Consider the following 27,215-nt stretch of genomic DNA (forward strand, 5'->3'; position numbering starts at 1 on the left):
TCTGTTAATTTTGATAGTTAATGATACGTCTCCGACGTATCGATAATTTCTTATGTTCCATGCCACATTATTGATGTTATCTACATGTTTTATGCACACTTTATGTCATATTCGTGCATTTTCTGGAACTAACCTATTAACAAGATGCCGAAGTGCCAGTTGCTGTTTTCTGCTGTTTTTGGTTTCAGAAATCCTAGTAAGGAAATATTCTCGGAATTGGACGAAATCAAAGCCCAGGGGCCTATTTTTCCACGGAGCTTCCAGAAGACCGAAGAACACACGAAGTGGGGCCACGAGGTGGCGACACCACGTGGCGGCGCGGCCCAGGGGGGGCCCGCCCCGCCCTCCGGCCTGGCCCCCTCGTCGCGCCCCCGACTCTGCCCGACCGCCTACACATACCCTCCGTGACGAAAACCCCAGTCCCGAGAACCACGATACGGAAAACCTTCCAGAGACGCCGCCGCCGCCGATCCCATCTCGGGGGATCCAGGAGATCGCCTCCGGCACCCTGCCGGAGAGGGGAATCATCTCCCGGAGGACTCTACGCCGCCATGGTCGCCTCCGGTGTGATGTGTGAGTAGTCTACCCCTGGACTATGGGTCCATAGCAGTAGCTAGATGGTTGTCTTCTCCCCATTGTGCTATCATTGTCGGATCTTGTGAGCTGCCTAACATGATCAAGATCATCTATCTGTAATTCTATATGTTGCGTTTGTTGGGATCCGATGAATAGAGAATACTTGTTATGTTGATTATCAAAGTTATGCTTATGTGTTGTTTATGATCTTGCATGCTCTCCGTTACTAGTAGATGCTACGGCCAAGTAGATGCTTGTAACTCCAAGAGGGAGTACTTATGCTCGATAGTGGGTTCATGCTGCATTGACACAGGGACGATGACGAGAAAGTTCTAAGGTTGTGTTGTGCTGTTGCCACTAGGGATAAAACATTGATGCTATGTCTAAGGATGTAGTTGTTGATTACATTACGCACCATACTTAATGCAATTGTCTGTTGCTTGCAACTTAATACTGGAGGGGGTTCGGATGATAACATGAAGGTGGACTTTTTAGGCATAGATGCAGTTGGATGGCGGTCTATGTACTTTGTCGTAATGCCCAATTAAATCTCACTATACTCATCATGATATGTATGTGCATTGTCATGCTCTCTTTATTTGTCAATTGCCCAACTGTAATTTGTTCACCCAACATGCTGTTCGTCTTATGGGAGAGACACCTCTAGTGAACTGTGGACCCCGGTCCAATTCTCTTTACTGAAATACAATCCACTGCAATACTTGTTCTACTGTTTTCTGCAAACAATCATCTTCCACACAATACGGTTAACTCTTTGTTACAGCAAGCCGGTGAGATTGACAACCTCACTGTTTCGTTGGGGCAAAGTATCTTGGTTGTGTTGTGCAGGTTCCACGTTGGCGCCGGAATCCCTGGTGTTGCGCCGCACTACATCTCGCCGCCATCAACCTTCAACGAGCTTCTTGGCTCCTCCTGGTTCGATAAACCTTGGTTTCTTTCTGAGGGAAAACTTGCTGCTGTGCGCATCATACCTTCCTCTTGGGGTTGCCCAACGAACGTGTGAAATACACGCCATCAAGCTCTTTTTCTGGCGCCGTTGCCGGGGAGATCAAGACACGCTGCAAGGGGAGTCTCCACTTCTCAATCTCTTTACTTTGTTTTTGTCTTGCTTAGTTTTATTTACTACTTTGTTTGCTACACTAAATCAAAATACAAAAAAATTAGTTGCTAGTTTTACTTTATTTGTTATCTTGTTTGCTATATCGAAAACACAAAAAAATTAGTTACTTGCATTTACTTTATCTAGTTTGCTTTATTTACTGTTGCTAAAATGGCCAACGCTGAAAATACTAAGTTGTGTGACTTCACAACCACAAATAATAATGATTTCTTATGCACACCTATTGCTCCACCTGCTACTACAGCAGAATTCTTTGAAATTAAACCTGCTTTACTGAATCTTGTCATGAAATATCAATTTTCTGGAATTAGTTCTGATGATGCTGCTGCCCATCTTAATAATTTTGTTGAACTATGTGAAATGCAAAAATATAAAGATGTAGATGGTGATATTATTAAACTAAAATTGTTCCCTTTCTCATTAAGAGGAAGAGCTAAAGATTGGTTGCTATCTCTGCCTAAGAATAGTATTGATTCATGGACTAAATGCAAGGATGCTTTTATTGGTAGATATTATCCCCCTGCTAAAATTATATCTTTGAGGAGTAGCATAATGAATTTTAAACAATTAGATACTGAACATGTTGCTCAAGCTTGGGAAAGAATGAAATCTCTGGTTAAAAATTGCCCAACCCATGGACTGACTACTTGGATGATCATCCAAACCTTCTATGCAGGGACTAAATTTTTCTTCACGGAATTTATTGGATTCAGCTGCTGGAGGTACCTTTATGTCCATCACTCTTGGTGAAGCAACAAAGCTTCTTGATAATATGATGATCAACTACTCTGAATGGCACACGGAGAGAGCTCCACAAGGTAAGAAGGTAAATTCTGTCGAAGAAACCTCTTCCTTGAGTGATAAGATTGATGCTATTATGTCTATGCTTGTGAATGATAGGACTAATATTGATCCTAATAATGTTCCATTAGCTTCATTGGTTGCACAAGAAGAACATGTTGATGTAAACTTCATTAAAAATAATAATTTCAACAACAATGCTTACCGGAACAATTCTAGTAACAACTATAGGCCATATCCTTATAATAATGGCAACGGCTATGGTAATTCTTATGGAAATTCTTACAACAATAATAGGAGTTCACCCCCTGGACTTGAAGCCATGCTTAAAGAATTTATTAGTACACAAACTGCTTTTAACAAATCTGTTGAAGAAAAGCTTGGGAAAATTGATATACTTGCTTCTAAAGTTGATAGTCTTGCTGCTGATGTTGATCTTTTGAAATCAAAAGTTTTGCCTAATGAGAATCATCATAATAAAATTACTACTACAGCAAATGCCATTCAAGTTAGAATTAATGAGAATATAAGATTAATGGCTGAGCTGCGTGCTAGGTGGGATAGAGAAGAAAATGAAAAACTAGCTAAAGAGAAGAATATAGCTAAAGTTTGGACTATTACCACCACTAGTAATGCTAATGCTACACATGTTGCTGCACCTTCTACTCATACTAATAAAAGAATTGGTGTTAGCAATGTTTCCACTTCTAATGCAAAGCGCGAAAAACTGCACAAACTGCTAAAACTGCTTGAAATCGCTGTGATAAAGCTGCTGAAATTTTTTCCAACATTGGGGATGATGATCCCATTGCTTTAGATTATAATGGTTTGAATTTTGATGATTGCCACATCTCTGAAGTTATAAAGTTCTTGCAAAAACTTGCTAAAAGTCCTAATGCTAGTGCTATAAATTTGGCTTTCATGCATCATATTACAAATGCCCTCATAAAAGCTAGAGAAGAGAAACTAGAGCGTGAAGCCTCTATTCCTAAAAGGCTAGAGGATGGTTGGGAGCCCATCATTAAGATGAAAGTTAAAGATTTTGATTGTAATGCTTTATGTGATCTTGGTGCAAGTATTTCTGTTATGCCTAAGAAAATTTATAATATGCTTGACTTGCCACCGCTGAAAAATTGTTATTTGGATGTTAATCTTGCTGATCATTCTACAAAGAAACCTTTGGGTAAAGTTGATAATGTTCGCATTACCGTTAACAATAACCTTGTTCCTGTTGATTTTGTTGTCTTGGATATTGAATGCAATGCATCTTGTCCCATTATATTGGGAAGACCTTTTCTTCGAACTGTTGGTGCTACCATTGATATGAAGGAAGGTAATATAAAATATCAATTTCCTCTCAAGAAAGGTATGGAACACTTCCCTAGAAAGAGAATGAAGGTACCTTTTGATTCTATTATGAGAACAAATTATGATGTTGACACTTCATCTCTTGATAATACTTGATACACACTTTCTGCGCCTAGCTGAAAGGCGTTAAAGAAAAGCGCTTATGGGAGACAACCCATGTTTTTACCTACAGTACTTTGTTTTTATTTTGTGTCTTGGAAGTTGTTTACTACTGTAGCAACCTCTCCTTATCTTAGTTTTGTGTTTTGTTGTGCCAAGTTAAGCCGTTGATAGAAAAGTAAGTACTAGATTTGGATTACTGCACAGTTCCAGATTTCTTTGCTGTCACGAATCTGGGTCCACCTCCCTGTAGGTAGCTCAGAAAATTAAGCCAATTTACGTGCATGATCCTCAGATATGTATGCAACTTTCATTCAATTTGAGCATTTTCATTTGAGCAAGTCTGGTGCCATTTTAAAATTCGTCAATACGAACTGTTCTGTTTTGACAGATTCTACCTTTTATTTCGCATTGCCTCTTTCGCTATGTTGGATGAATTTCTTTGATCCACTAATGTCCAGTAGCATTATGCAATGTCCAGAAGTGTTAAGAATGATTGTGTCACCTCTGAATATGTCAATTTATAATGTGCACTAACCCTCTAATGAGTTGTTTCGAGTTTGGTGTGGAGGAAGTTTTCAAGGATCAAGAGAGGAGTATGATGCAACATGATCAAGGAGAGTGAAAGCTCTAAGCTTGGGGATGCACCCGGTGGTTCACCCCTGCATATATCAAGAAGACTCAAGCGTCTAAGCTTGGGGATGCCCAAGGCATCCCCTTCTTCATCGACAACATTATCAGGTTCCTCCCCTGAAACTATATTTTTATTCCATCACATCTTATGTGCTTTTTCTTGGAGCGTCGGTTTGTTTTTGTTTTTGTTTTGTTTGAATAAAATGGATCCTAGCATTCACTTTATGGGAGAGAGACACGCTCCGCTGTAGCATATGGACAAGTATGTCCTTGGTTTCTACTCATAGTATTCATGGCGAAGTTTCTCCTTCGTTAAATTGTTATATGGTTGGAATTGGAAAATGATACATGTAGTAATTGCTATAAATGTTTTGGGTAATGTGATACTTGGCAATTGTTGTGCTCATGATTAAGCTCTTGCATCATATGCTTTGCACCCATTAATGAAGAAATACATAGAGCATGCTAAAATTTGGTTTGCATATTTGGTTTCTCTAAGGTCTAGATAATTTCTAGTATTGAGTTTGAACAACAAGGAAGACGGTGTAGAGTCTTATAATGTTTTCAATATGTCTTTTATGTGAGTTTTGCTGCACCGGTTCATCCTTGTGTTTGTTTCAAATAAGTCTTGCTAGCCTAAACCTTGTATCGAGAGGGAATACTTCTCATGCATCCAAAATACTTGAGCCAACCACTATGCCATTTGTGTCCACCATACCTACCTACTACATGGTATTTTCCAGCCATTCCAAAGTAAATTGCTTGAGTGCTACCTTTAAAATTCCATCATTCACCTTTGCAATATATAGCTCATGGGACAAATAGCTTAAAAACTATTGTGGTATTGAATATGTAATTATGCACTTTATCTCTTATTAAGTTGCTTGTTGTGCGATAACCATGTTTATCGGGGAACGCCATCAACTCATTGTTGAATTTCATGTGAGTTGCTATGCATGTTCGTCTTGTCCGAAGTAAGGGCGATCTACTACTGAGTTGAATGGTTTGAGCATGCATATTGTGAGAGAAGAACATTGGGCCGCTAACCGAAGCCATGTTCCATGGTGGAAGTTTCAGTTTTGGACAAACATCCTCAAATCTCTAATGAGAAAAGAATTAATTGTTGTTGAATGCTTAAAGCATTAAAAGAGGAGTCCATTATCTGTTGTCTATGTTGTCCCGGTATGGATGTCTAAGTTGAGAATAATCAAAAGCGAGAAATCCAATGCGAGCTTTCTCCTTAGACCTTTGTACCGGCGGCATAGAGGTACCCCTTTGTGATACTTGGTTAAAGCATATGTATTGCGGTGATAATCCAGGTAGTCCAAGCTAATTAGGACAAGGTGCGGGCACTATTAGTACACTATGCATGAGGCTTGCAACTTATAAGATATAATTTACATGATGCATATGCTTTATTACTACCGTTGACAAAATTGTTTCATGTTTTCAAAATCAAAGCTCTAGCACAAATATAGCAATCGATGCTTTTCCTCTATGAGGACCATTCTTTTACTTTCAATGTTGAGTCAGTTCACCTATTTCTCTCCACCTCAAGAAGCAAACACTTGTGTGAACTATGCATTGATTCCTACATACTTGCTTATTGCACTTATTATATTACTCTATGTTGACAATATCCATGAGATATACATGTTACAAGTTGAAAGCAACCGCTGAAACTTAATCTTCGTTTGTGTTGCTTCAATGCCTTTACTTTGAATTATTGCTTTATGAGTTAACTCTTATGCAAGACTTATTGATGCTTGTCTTGAAGTGCTATTCATGAAAAGTCTTTGCTATATGATTCACTTGTTTACTCATGTCATACACATTGTTTTGATCGCTGCATTCACTACATATGCTTTACAAATAGTATGATCAAGATTATGATGGCATGTCACTCCAGAAATTATACGTGTTATCGTTTTACCTGCTCGGACGAGCGTAACTAAGCTTGGGGATGCTGATACGTCTCGACGTATCGATAATTTCTTATGTTCCATGCCACATTATTGATGTTCTCTACATGTGGTATGCAGACTTTATGTCATATTCGTGCATTTTCTGGAACTAACCTATTAACAAGATGCCGAAGTGCCGATTCTGTTTTCTGCTGTTTTTGGTTTCAGAAATCCTAGTAAGGAAATATTCTCGGAATTGGACGAAATCAAAGCCCAGGGGCCTGTGTTTCCACGGAGCTTCCGGAAGACCGAAGAACACACGAAGTGGGGCCACGAGGTGGCGACACCACGTGGCGGCGCGGCCCGAGGGGGCCCGCGCCGCCCTATGGTGTGGCCCCCTCGTCCGGCCCCCGACTCTGCCCTTCCGCCTACAAATAGCCTCCGTGACGAAAACCCCCATCGAGAACCACGATACGGAAAACCTTCCCGAGACGCCGCCGCCGCCGATCCCATCTCGGGGGATCCAGGAGATCGCCTCCGGCACCTGCCGGAGAGGGGAATCATCTCCCCGGAGGACTCTACGCCGCCATGGTCGCCTCCGGTGTGATGTGTGAGTAGTCTACCCCTGGACTATGGGTCCATAGCGGTAGCTAGATGGTTGTCTTCTCCCCATTGTGCTATCATTGTCGGATCTTGTGAGCTGCCTAACATCATCAAGATCATCTATACGTAATTCTATATGTTGCGTTTGTTGGGATCCGATGAATAGAGAATACTTGTTATGTTGATTATCAAAGTTATGCTTATGTGTTGTTTATGATCTTGCATGCTCTCCGTTACTAGTAGATGCTCTGGCCAAGTAGATGCTTGTAACTCCAAGAGGGAGTACTTATGCTCGATAGTGGGTTCATGCTGCATTGACACAGGGACGATGTGAGAAAGTTCTAAGGTTGTGTTGTGCTGTTGCCACTAGGGATAAAACATTGATGCTATGTCTAAGGATGTAGTTGTTGATTACATTACGCACCATACTTAATGCAATTGTCTGTTGCTTGCAACTTAATACTGGAGGGGGTTCGGATGATAACCTGAAGGTGGACTTTTTAGGCATAGATGCAGTTGGATGGCGGTCTATGTACTTTGTCGTAATGCCCAATTAAATCTCACTATACTCATCATGATATGTATGTGCATTGTCATGCTCTCTTTATTTGTCAATTGCCCAACTGTAATTTGTTCACCCAACATGTTGTTCGTCTTATGGGAGAGACACCTCTAGTGAACTGTGGACCCCGGTCCAATTCTCTTTACTGAAATACAATCCACTGCAATACTTGTTCTACTGTTTTCTGCAAACAATCATCTTCCACACAATACGGTTAACTCTTTGTTACAGCAAGCCGGTGAGATTGACAACCTCACTGTTTCGTTGGGGCAAAGTATCTTGGTTGTGTTGTGCAGGTTCCACGTTGGCGCCGGAATCCCTGGTGTTGCGCCGCACTACATCTCGCCGCCATCAACCTTCAACGAGCTTCTTGGCTCCTCCTGGTTCGATAAACCTTGGTTTCTTTCTGAGGGAAAACTTGCTGCTGTGCGCATCATACCTTCCTCTTGGGGTTGCCCAACGAACGTGTGAAATACACGCCATCAGTTAACATTTGTGCATTCATCTGGGATGCTTTCTTAGATGATTTAGATTACTTTTTTTGATTCACGGTAGTTGCTTTACTTGCAGGTGGTCATGTGCTTTGTGATCATGGATCATGAACTACTATTCATTGTTTGGGCCTTATTTTCCCAAACTTCCTCAATCCATTAATTGAGGAGTCATGTTAAATGAGGTCTAAGTAGTTTTTGTTTCATACATTGGTTTGTATCATGATAATTATTAATTGGTATCACTATTCTGGCTTGCAGATGATCATATGTCATATGATACTGCTCACTGTTGTGTTAAATTCTAGTTGAACATTTTCTACCTTCTTTTTCTTAATTTTCTATTAAGGAATGGAAGTAGAGAATGTTTGAATTTGTTTGACTAACCAATTGTGATTGAATCCTGAGTATGACATAAAAAAATTCCTTTGCATGTGCCATCAACTGGTTACTCCAGTAGCTAGTATAGGCATTGGAAATCCCTATATGTATATGCAGACTTGTGCAATCAATGGCTATTGGGTAAGTTGTCAATAGAGCGGCAATAGGTGACCTTGTTTGGTTGCCACTACTAATTTACATGTGGGCTAAATATGTAGAACATGGATATCTTACAGGGTTGGTCTTTGTTGGCTCCTGTAACCGAGATATGATGCACTAGGTGGCTTTTAATTACTTTTGGGTGTCCATGTTGTGATGTTGCTTAGTTGGATTTGCTGTTGTGATATCTGGTTCAAAGATACATGGCTTTCTTGTCTTGCTAAACGAAATTTGGTGCTATGATTTCCTATAGTCCATATTAGTTACCACTGCAATTTCTTGTCTGACCAAATAATGTTAAAAACCTAATCAAACAAACCATGGTTGATGATGTGTACTATTTGGATGCTATAAAGCTATAGGATCAGATCTCAGTTTATACCGCTCCTGGTTCTTGTTATTGTTGATCTTTTAATAAGCATCTGGATGTTGGAAAACCTCCTTCTTGTGGTAGGCTTGCACCTCCTCGCTCCTTCACTTAACTCTAGTGATTTTATATCACCATATTGGATTTTGGTTGGTCGGTTTGTGGTTTGTGATGGTCTGATGATTCTTTGGTTTGTTATGGATGATCTGGTGTTCTTGGTAAAGAATGGTGATGAACTGATTTGCTATTCTTGGATGATCAGTGAGAATGGTCGATGGTTTCTGATGTTGCTGTGCTAAGCAGTCGTGGGATGCATGCAAGTAATGTTGTTTTTATACGGTGCCTTGGGGCTTCCCTTGGTCGACAACACAACCATGCAAAGTTGTGAGTAACATGCCTGCTTGTTGGTGCAAGTTTCTACTAAGGTTCATTCCCCTTTGTGCATAAGCTTAGCCGTCAAAATATCTCAGTTATTTTAACCATTTATTTTAACTATTGCCAAAAAGGTATTTCCGTTTGTGTGTGTTTGTTTCGCAGGTCTTACAACTGAGAAGAATATCATCAAGATTTACTTTAGGGTTTTCTTTTTCTTCAAAATCTTGTAAATTGTGATATTCTTTTATTTTTTTTGTAAAAGCAATGTATATTTTGTTAATATCAATAAAGAGGTATTTTCCTTCATTGCATAATGTTTGGCTTTATGTATTACTTGTCTTGTATAGTATTCTGAAGTTCAAATTCAAATATGTTTTGAATTTTATAAGTCTAATTCCAAGTTCCTCCCCCTAAACCATAAGATTAACAAAGATCATATCAAAATCCATAGCACTCAACCGATGAACCAAAACCTAGTCACCACTTAAGAGAGACTATGATCTCTTTGTGTTTTGTTTTGAGCGGAAAAAATTTCCCATGTTGTAAAAATGCATGAATGCAAATGTACATAATCCTAAGTCTACCCCTTATTTGGTCTTAAATGTCGGGATGTTACGCTACTGGCCGCTGGCGTGGCCGAAAGGGCTGGCACCGTTGGGCGGCAAATGCGAGCCCCAAACCGCGCGCTCAACCTATGCGTGGCGGTGCCCCTTCTTGGCGCGGCGGCGTTTGGCCCTATAGATGAACATGATCTGCTGCCTGTTGCGGTCACGATGACAGTCCACCCACCTTCGGCGTGCCCGACGTCGTCCCAACGAGCTCTCTCCACCAGAAGCGATGCCTCCATGTTGACATCGAAGTGAGCCTGTTCCGTTGCCACCACCTTCGCCGCCTGTGCGGTTACCACAATGGCCCGCCCCATCTCTCGGTTGTCCCAGTCCACCCGCGGTTAGTGGCCCCGCCTAGCCTCCACCAATGCCGCACGCGCTGGACGGTGTGTCGCCGCCAGTGGCCCTTGGGCGGCATTGCGCCTGGCCGCCCTCATATACGTGGCGGCTTGCCGCTCGACAACCATGAGCTTCTGAGTGGTCTCGTCGCGTTGGGCGGTGCGGAATGACTCGAGCAGAGCCAGCTGCTCGTCACTCACGTCGGGTGCATCGTCATCGTGAAACTCATGGAGGCCTTCGTCCTCCCAATATTCGGCCGCTGGCGGGTGCACCGTGATCCCCATCAGCTCGTACCACACCATCGCGAGAGCTGAACGAGCTCCATCCAGCATGGTGTGAGCCTTGGATGCTATGCGGCGAGCTGAGGCCACGACGATCACCCAAGCAGTCAATACAGACTCCTCCTCGAATGCCTCCCTATTCGCCTTCCGTGCTCTGTCCTTGCCTCTCCATACGCCTCGGGCAAGGCAGGCGCCGCCTGCTCCCCAGCCCCTCGATGTATGGCTCAAACCGCTCATCGCGAGCGTATGCGGTGGTTCCCCCACCTCGAATATATACCTCCTGGATGGCGAACCCCGCCGCGTCAGCGTCGTCGGGGTAGTGCTTGCGCGTCCCTCACCCAGGTAGCGTTGTGGTCCGCCATGGATGTTGTGCTCTGTTTAGGGTTTGTGCCCCCCCGGCTGCACCCCTCTTACAACCGCGGCTATGGCGGGATCGACCGAGCAAGAACGCTGGAAACCCAAAACGAGCGCGGAACGATTGTTTCTTAGATTATATAATTATCTAAAAAGTATCGCGCCAAGATACACTGCATTGTGATTGTGAAAGAACCTCCTATATATGTGAATTATTGAAGTGTCATCTAGACGTGGCAATTGATTAGTAAAATCGAAACGGAAAAATCCATGGACATGTGATGGACCAGCGTACGCGCGCAGCGTGTGCTTCTTCCTCAGTGGCACGATGCACGAGGAGTGCCGTCGCCTGCTTCTTCTGCCCAGGAGCGCACGACGTCGACGAGTCGACAGAGCCGTTTCGCCGCCGCAATATATGGCGGCCGGGACAAAACAAAAATGCTCTGGTGCGATGTCAACCTAGAATATGAGACCTGCGTCGTCGTTTTCTTCTCGTGGCGTGGGTAAGGACTCCTCCCAAGAGTGAAGAAGACTGAAGACTGAGTCGGTTGTCAGAGATGACGTCGCCTGATGGCGTCAGCGGCGACACGCACGGCTCTGCGTCAGGTTCCGTTGCCGTTTCCGTTTCACAAGTCAGAACGCTGCCCGTTCCAACGTTCGTCTAATTCTGTTCGTCGATGGCGTCAAGCCGCCTGCTCGTCGTCAGTTTCCAGATCCCGAGGAGTCGGTAGGTAGGTTCTTTTAATCCAATTTTCTATTTTTCTGGCCGTGAATGCATTTCCGATCGTGGTACCAGTGCTGCGTTTTGCGACCGTGAGAGCATCTTTCCTCCAAACCGGTCTTTAAAAGGATTTGAGGCGGCGTCGGATAAAATTTTGTTCCCAGTCACGTGCCCCATTTCCGTTCAGCGCGTCCAATATGGTGTCTCATGCCCCTAGGTCGTTCCCGCTACACAGGGGACGCTCATGGCACACCGGATACAATGAGAAGCGAGGCGAGGAGACGCGGGCCTGACGCGTTAGAGACTCACAAACGGACGGTCAACCGCCGCTACCTAGCGACGATGCAGTTGTCGGGAAGGGGAACCGTCGCAGTGACAATAGCGTCGCCACTTTCTTCGATATATGTGCTGCCATTCACCCGCGTTCAATAAGACCCCTACTTATGCGCTTTCCGATCTACAACCGGCTAGCACCATTCATCTCTCCTTTCCTCTCTCACAATGAGCGACCTCTCTCAACTGCCATCAGACACCGACAGCGAGGGGAGGCCACCGGGATGGCGCCATTGGTGGGACAAAGTTGCAACGCCTAGCAGCGATGGTTCCCCGACGTCAGACAGCGAGGAGGAATGGGAGGCCAGCGAGGAGGAGGAGGAAGAGGCTGAGGAGGCGGTGGCGGCCCGGGCGAAGGCGGAGGCAGAGGCGAAAGTGAAGGCGAAGGCGCGGCCGGTGAGCACCGTCGACGACGAGGAGGACACAAGTTCCTCCGACGCGTCGAACGACACCAGCTCTTCGGAAGAGGTGACGAGCAGGAAGCGCCACCGTGAGGACGACGAGGCGGGCCATCAAAGAAGTAGTTTTTAAAAAAATCAAAGTTTTTATATGTAATTTGTTTATGTTTTTTCATAGTTTTTACATGTAATTAGCACCACTTTGAATATTACTACTTACCTACACCATACCTACACATTTCTTCTATCTATTAAAATAAAAATGCAGTATTTAAAGTTTTGGGGGCGCGTTTGGAGGACACGGCTGGGAAGCGATGTCTTCCAACGCGGCACGAAGAAAATACGTCCCCAAACGATAAATCCAACCGTTTAATGGACGTTTTGGGGGACATGGCTGTAGACGCTCTAAGCAGCAACCTGTCCCCTGTATGCTACCGTTCGATCTTATCCACCGATACAACTCCACTCAATGTTTGGTTACACTTCCTCGTTACGCAAAAGACATCTTTAATGGCACGATCTAAATAGATCAAGATGATTATTTTTTTCGCGCGCGGATGAGAGGACCTAAAAAATCCTGCGTGGACGCGCCGCTGTTGCACGCATGTCTTCTCGCGTTCATCTTGGGCCTGCTTGCCTTCTGCGCCGGTGGAGCTCTGCACTGCCTATGCACGACGCCACCATCAACACGACCACTTGGACTGCCGGACCAACGTTATGGTGGCCGCATGCCCGTTCTTTCTATGGTGAGCGGCCGCACATGCTAGTCCACATATGGCTCACCATTGCCACATCTTGACCACTTCCCTACTCACACCACTGACAAGCCGCCGCCATGGGCAGGTCTTGGCCATGGAAGAAGGACATGCACGACCACAGGGCGGGGTCCTCACACGCAGAGGTGACCGCCGCCGTTCACTACTGCATCTACACGTGCGGGATAAATCATCTACTCATCACGACTGCAACCACCAGTATGTCCTCATGGACGCGGCGGCGTGCACGCATTGGGAGACAAGGACGGTGGCTCCTTGGCCAGACATCAGCCTCCCCTCGGGCTGGCACCTCAACACGCAGAGGGTCCCGGTGCCATGGGAAGGGCGGGAGCCAAGAGCCTGCTGCGCGATCTGAGGCAGGACTCCGCCGACGCCCTAAACTCGGCGGCATCAGAAATGTTCAGACAATGTTTTATATGATATTTAAAATTGTATTCTCTTTTTGCCAAAATGTAGTGCATATTAATTTTTAATCAAAATCTGACTTTGTGTTACGCACCTTCTATCAAAAGGAGCAGTTTCTGCTAGGCCAACACCATTCTTTTTTACCGGTATTCTCTTCTTGATCCACAAGGAACACAGTGGAAATAGACTTTGATGTCAACGGTCTGTTTGAGAACATTGACTTCTTGAAGCTCCGAAATCTTCGATATTCGAATGTTAACACAATAAAGTAGAAACAACAACACATCAAAAGAATAAAAACACTCAATCGAAAGAATATAAATCTCGCTAGCCCACCATGGATGTTTAGCCCATTCACATGGTCTTCACTGGTAGAGTGGTAGGGTATTCTGGGTGATGCTGTACACCGACCCGATCGGTGGATACCAGCTGCCGCATACCCTTTGGTAGGTATTGGGCCGGCCCAACATTTTTTTTTGCCTATTTCGAATTTCGTTTTTTCTACTGTTTCTTTTCTGTTTTTTTGTGTTTTTAAGTTTTAAATATTTTTAAATTCTGAACTTTTTTCAAACCTGACTTTTTCAAAATTTGAACATTTTTTAGATTGGAACAATTTTTAAATTAGAACAAATTTTAAATTTGACAAATTGAACATTTTTTAGAATGAACATTTTTTCAAAAATTTGATTTTTCCCAAAATTTGAACATTTTTAGAAAATGAACATATCTTAAATTTGAACATTTTTCGGATATGAATAATTTTTAGCTTTGAACAATTTTCGTTTTGAAAACTTTTCAAAATTTGAACTTTTTCAAATTTGAACTATTTTCAAGTTTGAACTTTTTCGATTTTAAACAAAAAGAAAAATAAACAGAAAAGAAAAATAAAAGGAAACAAAAAAGAAAACAGAAACAGAAAACGAAAAAAAAAAGAGAAGGTGAAAACGGGCCAGGCCCAATACCCCACACAAAATCGACAATAGCAAAGTAGAGTACCAACAATTCTTCATCAAAATGGTGTCTAGACGCAATGTCGCCAGTAAGTACATGCACATATACAGTTCATTCCATGACTTCGATCTATATGCCAATCACTGGGACGAATACTTGGCAACGAACTCGGCGATGTTCCGGTCGGAGCTCCCGCCCTCCCTGCTGGCCGCCCTGGCCTTCTCCGCCCACGCGGCGGCGTTCCTCCTGTACTCGCCGCTCCTCTCGCCGGCCATCACCTTTTTGATCCCGCTCGTCACTTCCTCCCTCCACGCGAGCCCGTCCTCGGCCTTCGGACGCACTCGGACGCCTACCTTCCACACGGCCTCCACGTACTTGGCGTTCATCGGCTGGTCCGTCCACTGCGGCAGCGCCACCATCGGCACGCCGGTGACCAGCGCCTCCGACGTCGAGTTCCACCCGCAGTGGGTGAGGAAGCACGCCACGGCCGGGTGGGCTAGAACCTCCAGCTGTGGGCACCACGACACCACCATCCCGCCGCACGGCGCGACGGCATCGGCATAGCCGGCAGGGAGCTTCATCGACTCGGAGGAGCGTACAGCCCAGAGAAACGGGTGTCCGGCGTCGAGGAGGCCGTGCGCGACCTCCCGCATCTCCGCTGGGTCCAGGTCCGAGAGGCTGCCGAAGGAGGCGAACACAACGGAGCGGGGCGGGTGGGTGGACAGCCAGGAGACGCAGGGCGCGGCGGTGAGCTCGAAGAGGTGGAAGCCGTACTTGGTGTCCGATGGGAGCCGGTCATCGCCGACGTAGGAGGCCGGCACCGTCGGACCGATTGTCTTCGCGTGCCACGCCGACGCCATGTACGCCGCCTCCTGCACCCCACCGTTGCATTAGAAATTAGTACCGCGCACTGATTAAAGAGTTGAGAAATGACTTTGTTCGGTTCATATCTCATGCATGACACACCTTCTCTCTCACTTTCTATTTTGTAGATTCTGTGTGGGTTAGATCACTCCCTAGGTCAGATTTTCTCTCCTGATATTTTTTATATCCAATTTTTAAATTTGAAACTTTTATAGCTTTTATAAACTAGTGAACCGTTTGAATGTTTGACTTCCTAATGAAGGGAGCTATTCTCTCCGTGCCAAAATATAGTGAATATTAGATTTTTTCAAGGTCCAAAAAATATAAACTTTGACCAAGTTTATGTAAGTAAATACTAATATCTAGAATATCAAATCAATACCACTAGAAACATCATGAAGTATACTTTAATAAGGTATATATTTGGTATTGTTGATATAAATATTTTTCTCAATAGATTTTGTTAAAATTAGTACCATTTAACTTTCATGGAAACCAATGGGCACTATATTATGGCAAAGAGGGAGTACAAAATAAAACCAGTATTGAATATATTTAATAATTTTGTAAAATTGACATTTGGAACTTTGTGGAACTTGATGAAAATTTTCTTTGAAATAATTTGTTGAACTTTCTTTCAAACTTGATACATCTTAGAGTTCAATTTATAGTCACAATTTTTCCTACCTAGTTTTATGGAGTTCTATTGGGCACCATCATGTTGAATGTTTCATACTTTAATTTTTTTTGTTTGATGAAACGAATCTTTTCTAGGTTTGTTTAAATGATATCATCTACAAATACAGATATTTGAACCGGTTGCTAATCCAATATGGATAAATATGGTTCTTTCAAATTCAACAGTAAATATCAAATTCATGTACAAAATAATTAGAGAAAGTACTAGAATATGATAGCCGAATGCAAAAAAAAAAAAAAACCGTCGATGTGCTAATATGTGCTGAATGGTGGGATATACACGGAACAAAAGCCGTTCACCTTGATAGTTTCAAATGAAACCCATTTCATTTCATAAGAGCATCTTTACCGGTTACCTGATAGCGATCCCCATAGGCCTATTGTAGGATCGGTGAGTTCTAGGCTCGCGCCGGGGTGTCCCGAGCCCAATAAAATAGCCGGCACTCCCATGCTGGCCCTTAGGAAGAGGTGTTGGTTGGGCAGGCGCTGACGATCTGCGGCATGTTGGATTGTGTCGGTGGGGCTGTCCTGGCAACGACAGAGAGTGGATACTCAGATTTTTAGCTTTTTAATGACCACCTCGAGAGTTCGATCGGTGTTTTCAAAGAAATCACCGGTTCCCGAGGAGTCGGGCGACCACAACGTCGATGGCCATGTGGCGACGCCAAAGTTCCTCGATGCAATCAATGCACACACCGCCTCCTCCGTTTTATTCACCTCCTCTGTGTTCACTATATCCCTTCACATCCTCACCACAAACGTAACCCTACCTCCTGAAAGAACATCTCTCTACCATTATGGTTTTATGTGTTTGATGACAACATTAGTGATATCTTAATGTGTGTTCAGTAGTGCAGGAAGATTAGGCTCCTAAACATAATATATGACACATACTCAATGATACATGCTGAAAAGAGGAAGTGGCTGAAATTTCACAGGCAGGATAATCCGGGTCAGATTATTCAAATAATCCGGCCCCCAATTTTCGACTATGGACTGAAAATGGAGTGCTAGCAATTTTTCCGGGCCGAAGAATTCGGGCCGGATTATTCAAATAATCCGGCCCCTGAAAAATGCCTAAGGACTTAAGGGAAGACCCCCAGTATACCCCCGCTTTTTGGCTGGATTATTTGGGGTGGGGGGGGGGGGTATTTCGACAAACCGGATTATCCGGACCCAAATTTTCCCAACGGCTAGATTTCTTCAAGGGTTATATATATACCCCACTACATCCTCAAGCTAGAGTTGCTCATCCTCTTCAAGAACACCATACCTAGTTGAGCCACAAGCATCACTTGATATCCTCCCTCAAGCAACTAAACTCTTGATCTTCGGAGAATCGAAGGAGAAGATCCCAATCTAAATCTTCACCAAAGAGATTTGCATTTCCCGCTCATTCACTTGAGGGCCCCTTTTGCTATTGTTTCTTTGGAAACCCTTGTTGTTGTTTACTTTTTTGATAACTTGCTATTGTGTTGTAACCGCCTTGTGAGCCTCCAATTCGGATGTGGATGCGTTCCCCAAGAATCTTGTAAAGGTCTCGTTTCCGCCTTGAGGAAATACCTTAGTGGACAAGTGAGCTAGGCCTTCATGGCGTTGCTCACCGGAGAATAGGGCGAGGCATTTTTGGCGTTGGTTTGGCCTTCATGGGAACCACACCCCACCAATGTAGACGTACCTCCCTTCAAAAGGAAGTAACTACGAGAATCATCCTTTCTGTCTCTGTGTGAGTATCTGGCCCTATTCCAGCACAAGAGGGAGAGGCGGAGCTCAGCGCTTGTTGAACCCCTATGTCGGCCGCTTCAACCGCCTCAGCCAGCGGCCATGGTGGCACGGGCGAGACATCGACAATACGGTTGCCATGCATGGTACCTTCTTGCACATCCCAATCGCCGCCCGCCGCGCATTTAGGTCTTCCCCTCACCATCACAGTCGACATCGCGATCTTGATCGTCGGGTTCGACTCCACGGCAATGATCGTCGCTGAACCCGGCGCCCATGCCTATGCTCGCCGCACCACGGGGTCATTATCCGCGAGCACTCCACCTTGGCCTGCTCCTCGTCGTAGGATACCATTCGCTGGCCAAAGAAGGAGGAGCTCTACTCGCCACCGCACGGGAGGATTTTCCTCCAACGCCCGAAGAAGGAGAAGACCGTCCCACCGCCACCGCCGAAGAGGAAGAAGGAATGCTGGGAGCTTGAGTAAGATCTCTAGGTGGCGTACCGCGCGTCAAATGACCCCAAACACGCGTCAGGCAGGCACTGCTACTGGGTCTCTTGTTCAACGGTGTCCCGTTGGCCGAAGATCGGTTCATGGAATGGTAGTCATCGTCGGACAGCCATCATTGACCTCGTGGTGGGGGCACCTGACCGATGCAATCTCCTGCGCCAAATGCCAAGGCAGAGGGCAAGGAAGCTAGCTTCAACGACGAGATTGCCTTTTTTCCATTGCGGAGGAACTTGAACATGATCCAATGCATCGAGCGGAATCATTTGATTAGGGCGATGACTACGCCGGCGGCGGCGATGGCATGGGCATCGTCGACTATAGTGCCTTGCCAATAGTTAGGTTTTTTATGTTTTAGTTTAAATTCCGCAAATTATGTACAAACTTGAATGAAAAACGCCCCTTTCAAGTTTTTGAAATTTTTAAATATATTGGGCCTATGTTATCGGGAGCGCCTGTGATGGAACTCTTATACTAAGGGACCTCGTGCTGGCGCTCCATACCAATGCTGTTGTGGGTGACTATTTAAGACGTGCCGGTGAAGATACAGTTGATCCTTTGGATTAAGGAAAATGCTCCTAATCGGGCGACCGATCGCTGGCTCGCATCGGTTGCCGTGCCCGCACCAGGCTACCTTCCCACGCGTTACTTTTTTTTCCGCCTAGCTTTCCCACGGTGCATTTCTTCCCACGCGCGCGTTCACATGCAGCAAGTTGGATATGCTACTCCGACCGTGTGTTCCAGGGCCTGGGGCCCATTTTGCATGGTTGTGGCGTGTCAGATGTAGCTAGATACCTTTCTTTCCCATGCATGCATGCACCAACTTGCATGTTGACTCTTTTGCTACGTGCACCCATAGCTTATTTTTGTTCTAATCATATTGTTGTAAACATATGAGTTTTTTTTTGTTCTAATCATTTGTGAATTTTCTTATAATTGTTGGTGATTTGTATTGCAAATCAGTTTGTAGATAAAAGATGCTGTTTATCCACTTTTCTATTGTTGTAAACATATGATTTTGTTATTGTGATCGCTTGTAATTTTTGTTAAAATTATTCGTGATATTTATTGCAAATCATTCTGTAGCCAAAAATGTTGTTTATCCAATCTTTTATTATTGTAAACATATAATTTATTTTGTTGTAATCGTTTGTGATTTTTTCTTTGATTGCTGGTGATCTTTATTTGCAAATGAATCTATAATAAAAATGTTGTTTATCCACTTTTTATTTGTTGTAAACATATGAGTTTTTTGTTGTAATCATTTGTGAATTTTCTGGTGATTTGTATTGCAAATCAGTTTGTAGATAAAAGATGTTGTTTATCCACTTTTGTATTGTTGTAAACATATGATTTTTTGTTGTTGTAATCGCTTGTGATTTTTGTTAAAACTGTTCGTGATTTTTATTGCAAATCAGTCTGTAGCCAAAAAATGTTGTTTATCCAATCTTTTATTATTGTAAACATATAATTTAATTTGTTGTAATCGTTTGTGGTTTTTTAGATTGTTGGTGATATTTATTGCAAATCAATATGTAGCCAAAAAAAGTTGTTTAACCACCTTTTTGTAGTATTACTTTCTTAAAATTTTGTGCCTTTTGTGGAAAAATTATATTACTTTTTATTGAGAGAGTAGCCTAGGCTACACCCATGTGAAGCAACGACTATTCATTGTGCGTATGGCTAGGAGATGTGAATTGTGGAACAGGCCTAGCAGCTACAACCACGCATGGTCAGCAACACGTTCTATGTGCAAAAAGCCAGCACCCGCATGGTGGGCTCCACGCAATTCAATCGCAGCAACACGCGTTCACACACGCAAGGAACACTAGTAGAAAACCTCTCATCCATCTAAGCCATAAATACCGGTTCCCTTACGAACCGGTACTAAAGGGTGTATTAGTACCGGTTGCACAGCTCAGACCTTTAGTACCGGTTCGTAAGGACCTTTAATACCGGTTCGTGACACGAACCGGTACTAAAGGGTCCGCGTCAGCTGAAAAACCTTTAGTACCGGTTCGTGACACGAACCGGTACTAAAGGGTAGACCTTTTGTACCGGTTCGTGTCACGGCCCGTTAATAATGGTTTTTCTGGTCCCCCCCCCAGCCCCCCCCCCCCCCCCCGTGGATCGCCTTTTTTGACACTGTAAAATAGAAAAGAAAATGATAGAAAATTCAAAAAATAAAATGTTTTCAGATTCTTCTATGTTATGCAACCTACTATTAGGAAAAATTAACAAATTTGAATTTTCACTTTTTTTGCAAAAAAGTTTTAAAAAATGGTAAAACCGCAATAACTTTTGCATACGACGTCGAAAAAATACGTATAATATATCAAAAAAATCCTGGGAAAAAGTTACATCCGAATTCACCAGGGTTTACCCGGTTAGCCAATTTTTAGATTCTCAAAATTCCAAATGAAAATATGAAAGCAGGAAGATTTTAGTTTTTTTCCAGAAATTTAAAATTTTATATATTTTTATTTTTTTAAATTAAAATATTAATTGTAAGATTTTTTGAGTCCTAACATATTACTATTACTTTTATCAAATTATAAGATTTTCAATTTTTCAAGTTTTAGGTTTTGCAAAAAATATTAAATTTTTTAAAAATAATTAAAAATAATAAAAATTAAAAAAGTTAATTTTATTTATTTATTCAACATTATTATTACATCATTACTTTTATTTATTAAAACAATTATTTGGAATTCAAACGATAAAAAGTGTGACATCGACCAACATGTTAATAGGATTGATATGATACTATTATCACATACATGCGCGCGAAGCACTTGGAAGTGGAACGGGATGGAACTTGGAAGTTAAGCGTGCTAGTGCGGGAGTAGTGTGAGGATGGGTGACCGACCGGGAAGTTTGACTACGGGTAAGTAATTTGACTAGAGATTAAGTGTAGTAAGAGACTAACGGAAATACTAGTAATTCTGAAAAAATAAAAAAAAAGAGGCCGTGAAAAAATGGGTGTTAAAAATTATTAGAAAAAATAGTAAAAAAATTAAACGAAATAGGCTTTAATACCGGTTCGTGTTACGAACCGGTACCAAAGGTCTCCAGCCCCACGGGTTCCTCCGTGCCCACGTGGAGGCACCTTTAGTACCGGTTCGTAAGCAACCGGTACGAAAGGGGGGGGCCTTTAGTGCCGGATAATTAGTACCGGTTGCTCAACCGGTACTAATGCCCCTATGGAACCTATCGAAGTGAAAAGCGACCTGACCTCCCGTGTTTCCGCCTGAGCAGTGCAGTATCAGGATGTGACACATCAAACATGTATGATTTCCTGACCCTACGATGCTGATCGTACGGGCGCGGTACGACCGATCCTTGGTGCACGGATCGGCCGACTGACGTCTAGCACGCGCCTTGGATTAAACATTGTTTGTTCATCTAACAACTTGCGGCCTGTCATCTCAAGAAAAAAAAAAAAAAAAAACAACTTGCGGCCTGAAGCAAAGTAGAATGCACGTGAATGCAGATGGCAACACGATCCGGAATATTCCTATCAACTTAAATATTACTCAGAAAAAAAAACTTAATATTGTTGCGGTAGAGATCATGTGGTCAGTTGGCTCACCTGAGGCTCCAGCTCGTAGAAAGAGTTGACCAGCACGTCGTCGGCTAGCTCCAGCCCCTTGAACTGGCTCATCACCATCTCGAAGTAGGCCGGGTAGGGGCCGGGGCCGACCTTGAGGAACCACGGCAAACCCTCCGGCTCTAGCGCCGGTAGGCCCGGGAGGGCGACCGTGGCGCCGGCCTTGACCGGCACGCCGACATGCTGGCACCACACATGTCCGTAAACCACGTTCACGGCGCACGGCTGGGTGAAGAAGGCGGCAGCGGCGGCGCCGTGCTGCTGCGCCACGCCACGTGCCCACGGCAGGAGCGCGTCGTACACCACGGCACGGACTGGGCGACCCGCCGCCGCCTCGGCCCGGAGGAGCTCGCAGAGAGTTTCCGACCCGGCGGACTCCAGGAGGGAGAGATAGGCCGTGACGTCGTCGCACTCGCCGAATCCCCCCGAGTCGCAGCCGTCGGAGACGGCGGCGAGGCGGACCGCACCGATTGCTGCGGCGTCGGGCGTGCAGGTGGCAAGGATGTAGCGCGTAACGGCGAGCGTGGGGCGCAGGCCGTGGTGCGCGAGACGCTTGGCGAACTGCAGCATCGGGTGGACGTGGCCCTGGCTCGGGTACGGCAGCAGCAGCACGTGCCCGGCGGCGGCGGCGACGCCGACTTGTGTTTGCGCGTTCTTGCCGGGAGAAGCCATGGCTACCTAGCTAGTGGTGCATGCGTAGTGCGTACGAAGCTGGTCTGACTACACCAACGCTTGAGCTCTGCCAGACTAGCGTATGGTATGCCTGATCAGGTGAGGTTGCCGGCGATGATCTCTTACACTCTGTACTCCGTCTATAAATAAGTAGCAGCATGTCTGGCTAGATTAATCTTGAATGTACTACCGTTCATAGATAAGTATACGTTTAAATATGTTTGAAGTTAAATTTTATTAATTTTGACCAATTTTATGGGAAAAATAGCGGCACTTATAATATTAAATTAATATAGGTTTACTAGATTTATCTTGACTTGTAGTTCAATAATATAGAAATTTAATGGCACGCATTTTGCTTTTTTGTGTAAAAAAACTGTTCAATTTAAAAATATTTGACTTCTAAAAAGAAATGGAGAACCTACATTTATTCGCGGACGAAGAAAGTAGTTCAACGGATATCACCTATGTTGCTATTTTTGTGTAAAAATTTAATCAAATACAAAAACATTTGATTTTCAAAAAATAAATGTATAACAATTTGACGTCACGCTTATGTGTGCGGACGGAGTACGATGTAGCAGCTGTTGTGTACATAAACGCAACACAGGGTGATATGTCTATATCCATGATTACGAACGATATTTATGTTCATTGAAATTGGTGCTCGTAACCAAAAGTCAAGACACATCTATAGCTAGGAAGGAGACAAAAATAAAGACGATAGGACCACCTCGAAGCATGCAGCTAAGAGCATGTACAATGATAGAGAAGACGGATCTTTTTTTAGCAGTTTACGTCATCTAAAGAAAACACTAAATATAAATAGTACAATACATTATCTCTTATTGTTATCTCTAGCAATAAATGAAAATAAATTAAATTTTAGAAAGAAATTGAATTGGTAAGGGAAGACAAATGGTACAATAGAGAAAATAGTCTTCTTTTATTTCATAAAAAATCATCCTTTAGCTAAGGGAGGCCAACCTTCTTTTTCTTCAATCTCTCACCACCAACTAATCAAAAATCCTACGTGGCAGCCGTAAGACAAGGCTAACGTTACCCTATTGTAAATGCCCTAATACGTGATATGTACTTTCTCCCTCCATAAATAAGAGCTTCTTCACCGATGTTTTTCAAACAGACGTCCATACTAGTAGAAAGAAGCTGCATACATAAGAAAACATTCTCTCTTATTTAATACCATGATACCATTCTTTATATTTTAAATTGTAATTGTAAAAAAATAAAAATAAATTTGTGGGAGTTCACATGATATCTATTTACATTGCCTATGACATGTCGAACCAAATTCACAATACTCTTAGAGAAACAAAAAATGATAAATCCAACATGAATAATGTCACATAAAGAAATACACAAAAAGAAACTATTCACATAGCAATTTATCTTTTTGTTTCCCTTTGTATATTTCAAATTTGATTCTGAAAATTCTAAGTAATGTAAACACACATCTAGTGAACACTCACAAATTTGTTTCAGCTTTTTTTTACCGAGAAGCATCATAAGCAATGTAAATAAAGAGGTAGCATAAGAGCAAAACAAAGTAATAAGCAGGACTGCTATAACGTCGCTATGTCCTAGCTACTTTCAAATAGCAGTTTAACACAAGTAGTTTAGCATAGCTAATACCAAATGGTAGTTCAGCACACAAATAGTTCACTTATACACAGAGGCAGGATAAAAAAAGGGAGTTGTTCATAATACAACGTGGTATGGAAATTCTTCTTCTTTGTCAGATCATGGAGTTATTGTCAGCCCACATAGTGTCCGTCCACTCCCACCTCTTATTCTTCTAGACGACGTTATCATTGGCAGTAACACCATGGCCGACATCATTGTCGTTAGGCATGACTTCATTCTCCTCCGGGAAGAACGAATCAACATCCTAGCCTAAGACCCAATCTATTATATACTAAAAGCATAATACGTGGTTCTAAAATAAGGACGGCATGTTAAACCATATCATTGTAATTATTTTGTCAGTTAGATCGAGAATTTACGACTAGGGTTTCACGGTTTTATGTAACATGTACATACCCTTATTAATTTAGACATACAAACCTATCACGTTAGTGGACCCATATTGTTATTTGTTATTTGGTAGGAAAAGCAAAATTAGTTTGGTGTCTTATCTTATACAGGAACTACATCAAATCTAATTGAATCTACCACGTATGTTAAAAGAAAACGTGTACGTACGCTATGGTAGTTGCAAAAAATGGCTGGAACGTGGCCATAACTTAGCGGTATGCCTCCGTTAGATCAAAATAAAAGAAGCTTCACACATTTAAAAAAGAGATTTGAAATCGTGTACGGACTATAACACATGAGAATGATATCCACCCAACCATGTTATGAATGGCATCAGCTCCATGCACACAAAAGAAAAAAAATCCTGGTATCTTAAAAATATTGTCATATATTGCAGTCTACCCATCCTATGAAACATGTCTTAGGTTTGTCTAAAATTAGATATATCATAACATTATTTAGCATATTGATTGTGGTTTTTTCTTGGTAGGCAAAAATTACATGTGGGTAAAGGTATTTCCCAGAAATACCGCCTAAATAAGAGGAAAACATATTTTAGCTTAAATAATATGAAGGTGGCATGCATAACATTGTCTGTGCAACACCTAACCCAAGGGCTAATCCAGCTACAAATGAAAGAGTAAAGCGCATTATCTTCATTCCACTTCCAATTAGATGTGTTATGCACAGTGATATTTTAGTTTCCTGTTAGGAAGAAATGGAAACAAAAATGGACAGATATTTCCATTTCTCAAGATGATGCCCTCACATTGCGAGTGCCACCTTGCTAGTTATGCAGAATGGAACATGCATGGACTATCTTAACCTAGGCGGAGAAGGTGTGGAAAGCCTTCTGATCAGGGATCTTAAATATATTCTTCAGAGCTGCGAGCCCTCTCGAACGTGACTCTAAGGCTAGAGTGTCTAAACTGGAAGAGTTCCTTAGCATTACCGGGGTAGAACCTTGTAGAGAACTCATTGAGGTGGTACCTTGGAGACATGAAGGGTAGGAGAAAACTATGACAAAAGGCACAGCCGTAACATCAAGGTACAACTTACCCTAATGGACTTTCAGCCCATCAGCTCTCTCCAATCTGACAGTTAGAATCGTAACATGATGGGATGATACTTCCCGCCCAGCAATCACATATGTGAAATTCATATCGAAGTCAACCCGGCCATTGAGCCTTCACAATGCGGCGGCGGCGACCCTTCCCACTCCCGGATGGCTGGGCGGGTCGGACGGGGATGGAGGGACGGCGGCCCTCCTGCCTCCCGCAGATGGACGGGGACGGTGGCTAGTCTGTGCTGCGGCCTCCCCGCCTCCCATCGGCGGCAAGCCGGTGGTGGCTGGTGGTGGCGGACAGCGCCATCCCCTCCGCCTCGCACCGGTGTGGGGCGATGATCTTGGGCTTCTCCCGCGGTACGAGGTCGCCCGGGGCAGCAGCCTTGTGTTCGACGGTGGAGGCGGCCTTCTTCTTCGCTGGAGGAGGTCGGCTGGTTGCTGGGATGGAGGATCATGAGATCCCTCTACCCCGGTGATGAAGATCTAGTCGACGACGAGATAGCGACAAAGGGGCCACCGGTGAATACCGAGCCTTGACTTCGTTCTTGGCGGATGATGGCTACGGCTATTGGCGCCGTTCCCTTGCGAAGGCATCATCTTTGCTGGCCTCTCCGTTTGCTCTCGCCGAGTAGGGGACTTGCGGCTGCAGGTGAAAACCGTGCCACGATCGGCGGGCGATGGCGGCGTTAAGCGTCGCTTCCTTCTTGAAGGCATCATCGTCGCAGTCCGCGGGTACTCACTCGTGCTGCTCCGGGGGCAACCCTAGATCCGGCCAGGATCAGACGATGACGGCGCACCCTGCATCGTGCTACCTCTTGGGGCATCGTTTTTGGAGTAGCGGCTGGATGGAGGGGGTTTTTGGTGGTGTGGTGTTCATCTACCACGTTGTCATCGATGTGTCTCAGCGGCGTGGAGCTGCGGGGTATTGAAGACGGGCGAGGACTGTTGAACGCGTGCAGGATAGTGGAGCTGTTTGGTGTTATGGTGACATCTACGGCGGGCCTGGCATGGTCAATGCGTTGATATCGCTTGGAGATGGGTTCGAGATAGATGGCGGTGCGAACTCTGTGATGTGTGCAATGGCGCACCCTCAGGGTTTTGCTTTTTGGATGATGTGTGTTGGTGTACCGTCAGGGAGTATGGCCTTGTTCTTGGTCCCCCTTCATCGTAGGTATAGCGAGTTGTCGCTAGGAAGGTGGCTTCGAGTTGATCTTTGTATTCCCTTGTAAGGCATTGTGAATAATTTAATAAAGAAGAAGTTGTGTGCATCCTTTGGATGCAGATGCTGTGGCTATGCTCCTTGATCGAAAAAAAATATAGAAGTCAACAACGGCTAGCATATTCTGGCTGGTGTAGTGCTTTCTCCCGTGTAAGCAAGAGCCTGGCTTCTGGGTAC

General features: G+C 43.9%; 1 protein-coding gene across 1 annotated transcript; it reads right to left on the minus strand.

Moving 5' to 3' along the window:
- Positions 1 to 14,663: 14,663 nt before the first annotated feature.
- Positions 14,664 to 22,914, minus strand: LOC127302447 (UDP-glucosyltransferase UGT13248). The gene is made up of 2 exons (XM_051332918.2): positions 22,009 to 22,914; positions 14,664 to 15,498 (listed from the first exon to the last, which is right to left on the minus strand). The coding sequence occupies exons 1-2, from the start codon at positions 22,696 to 22,698 to the stop codon at positions 14,767 to 14,769; spliced, it is 1,422 nt and encodes a 473-aa protein (XP_051188878.1). The 5' UTR covers positions 22,699 to 22,914; the 3' UTR covers positions 14,664 to 14,766.
- Between the last annotated feature and the right edge of the window lie 4,301 nt (positions 22,915 to 27,215).

Source organism: Lolium perenne, chromosome 5, assembly GCF_019359855.2.
Source record: "Lolium perenne isolate Kyuss_39 chromosome 5, Kyuss_2.0, whole genome shotgun sequence".
NCBI lineage: Eukaryota > Viridiplantae > Streptophyta > Magnoliopsida > Poales > Poaceae > Lolium > Lolium perenne.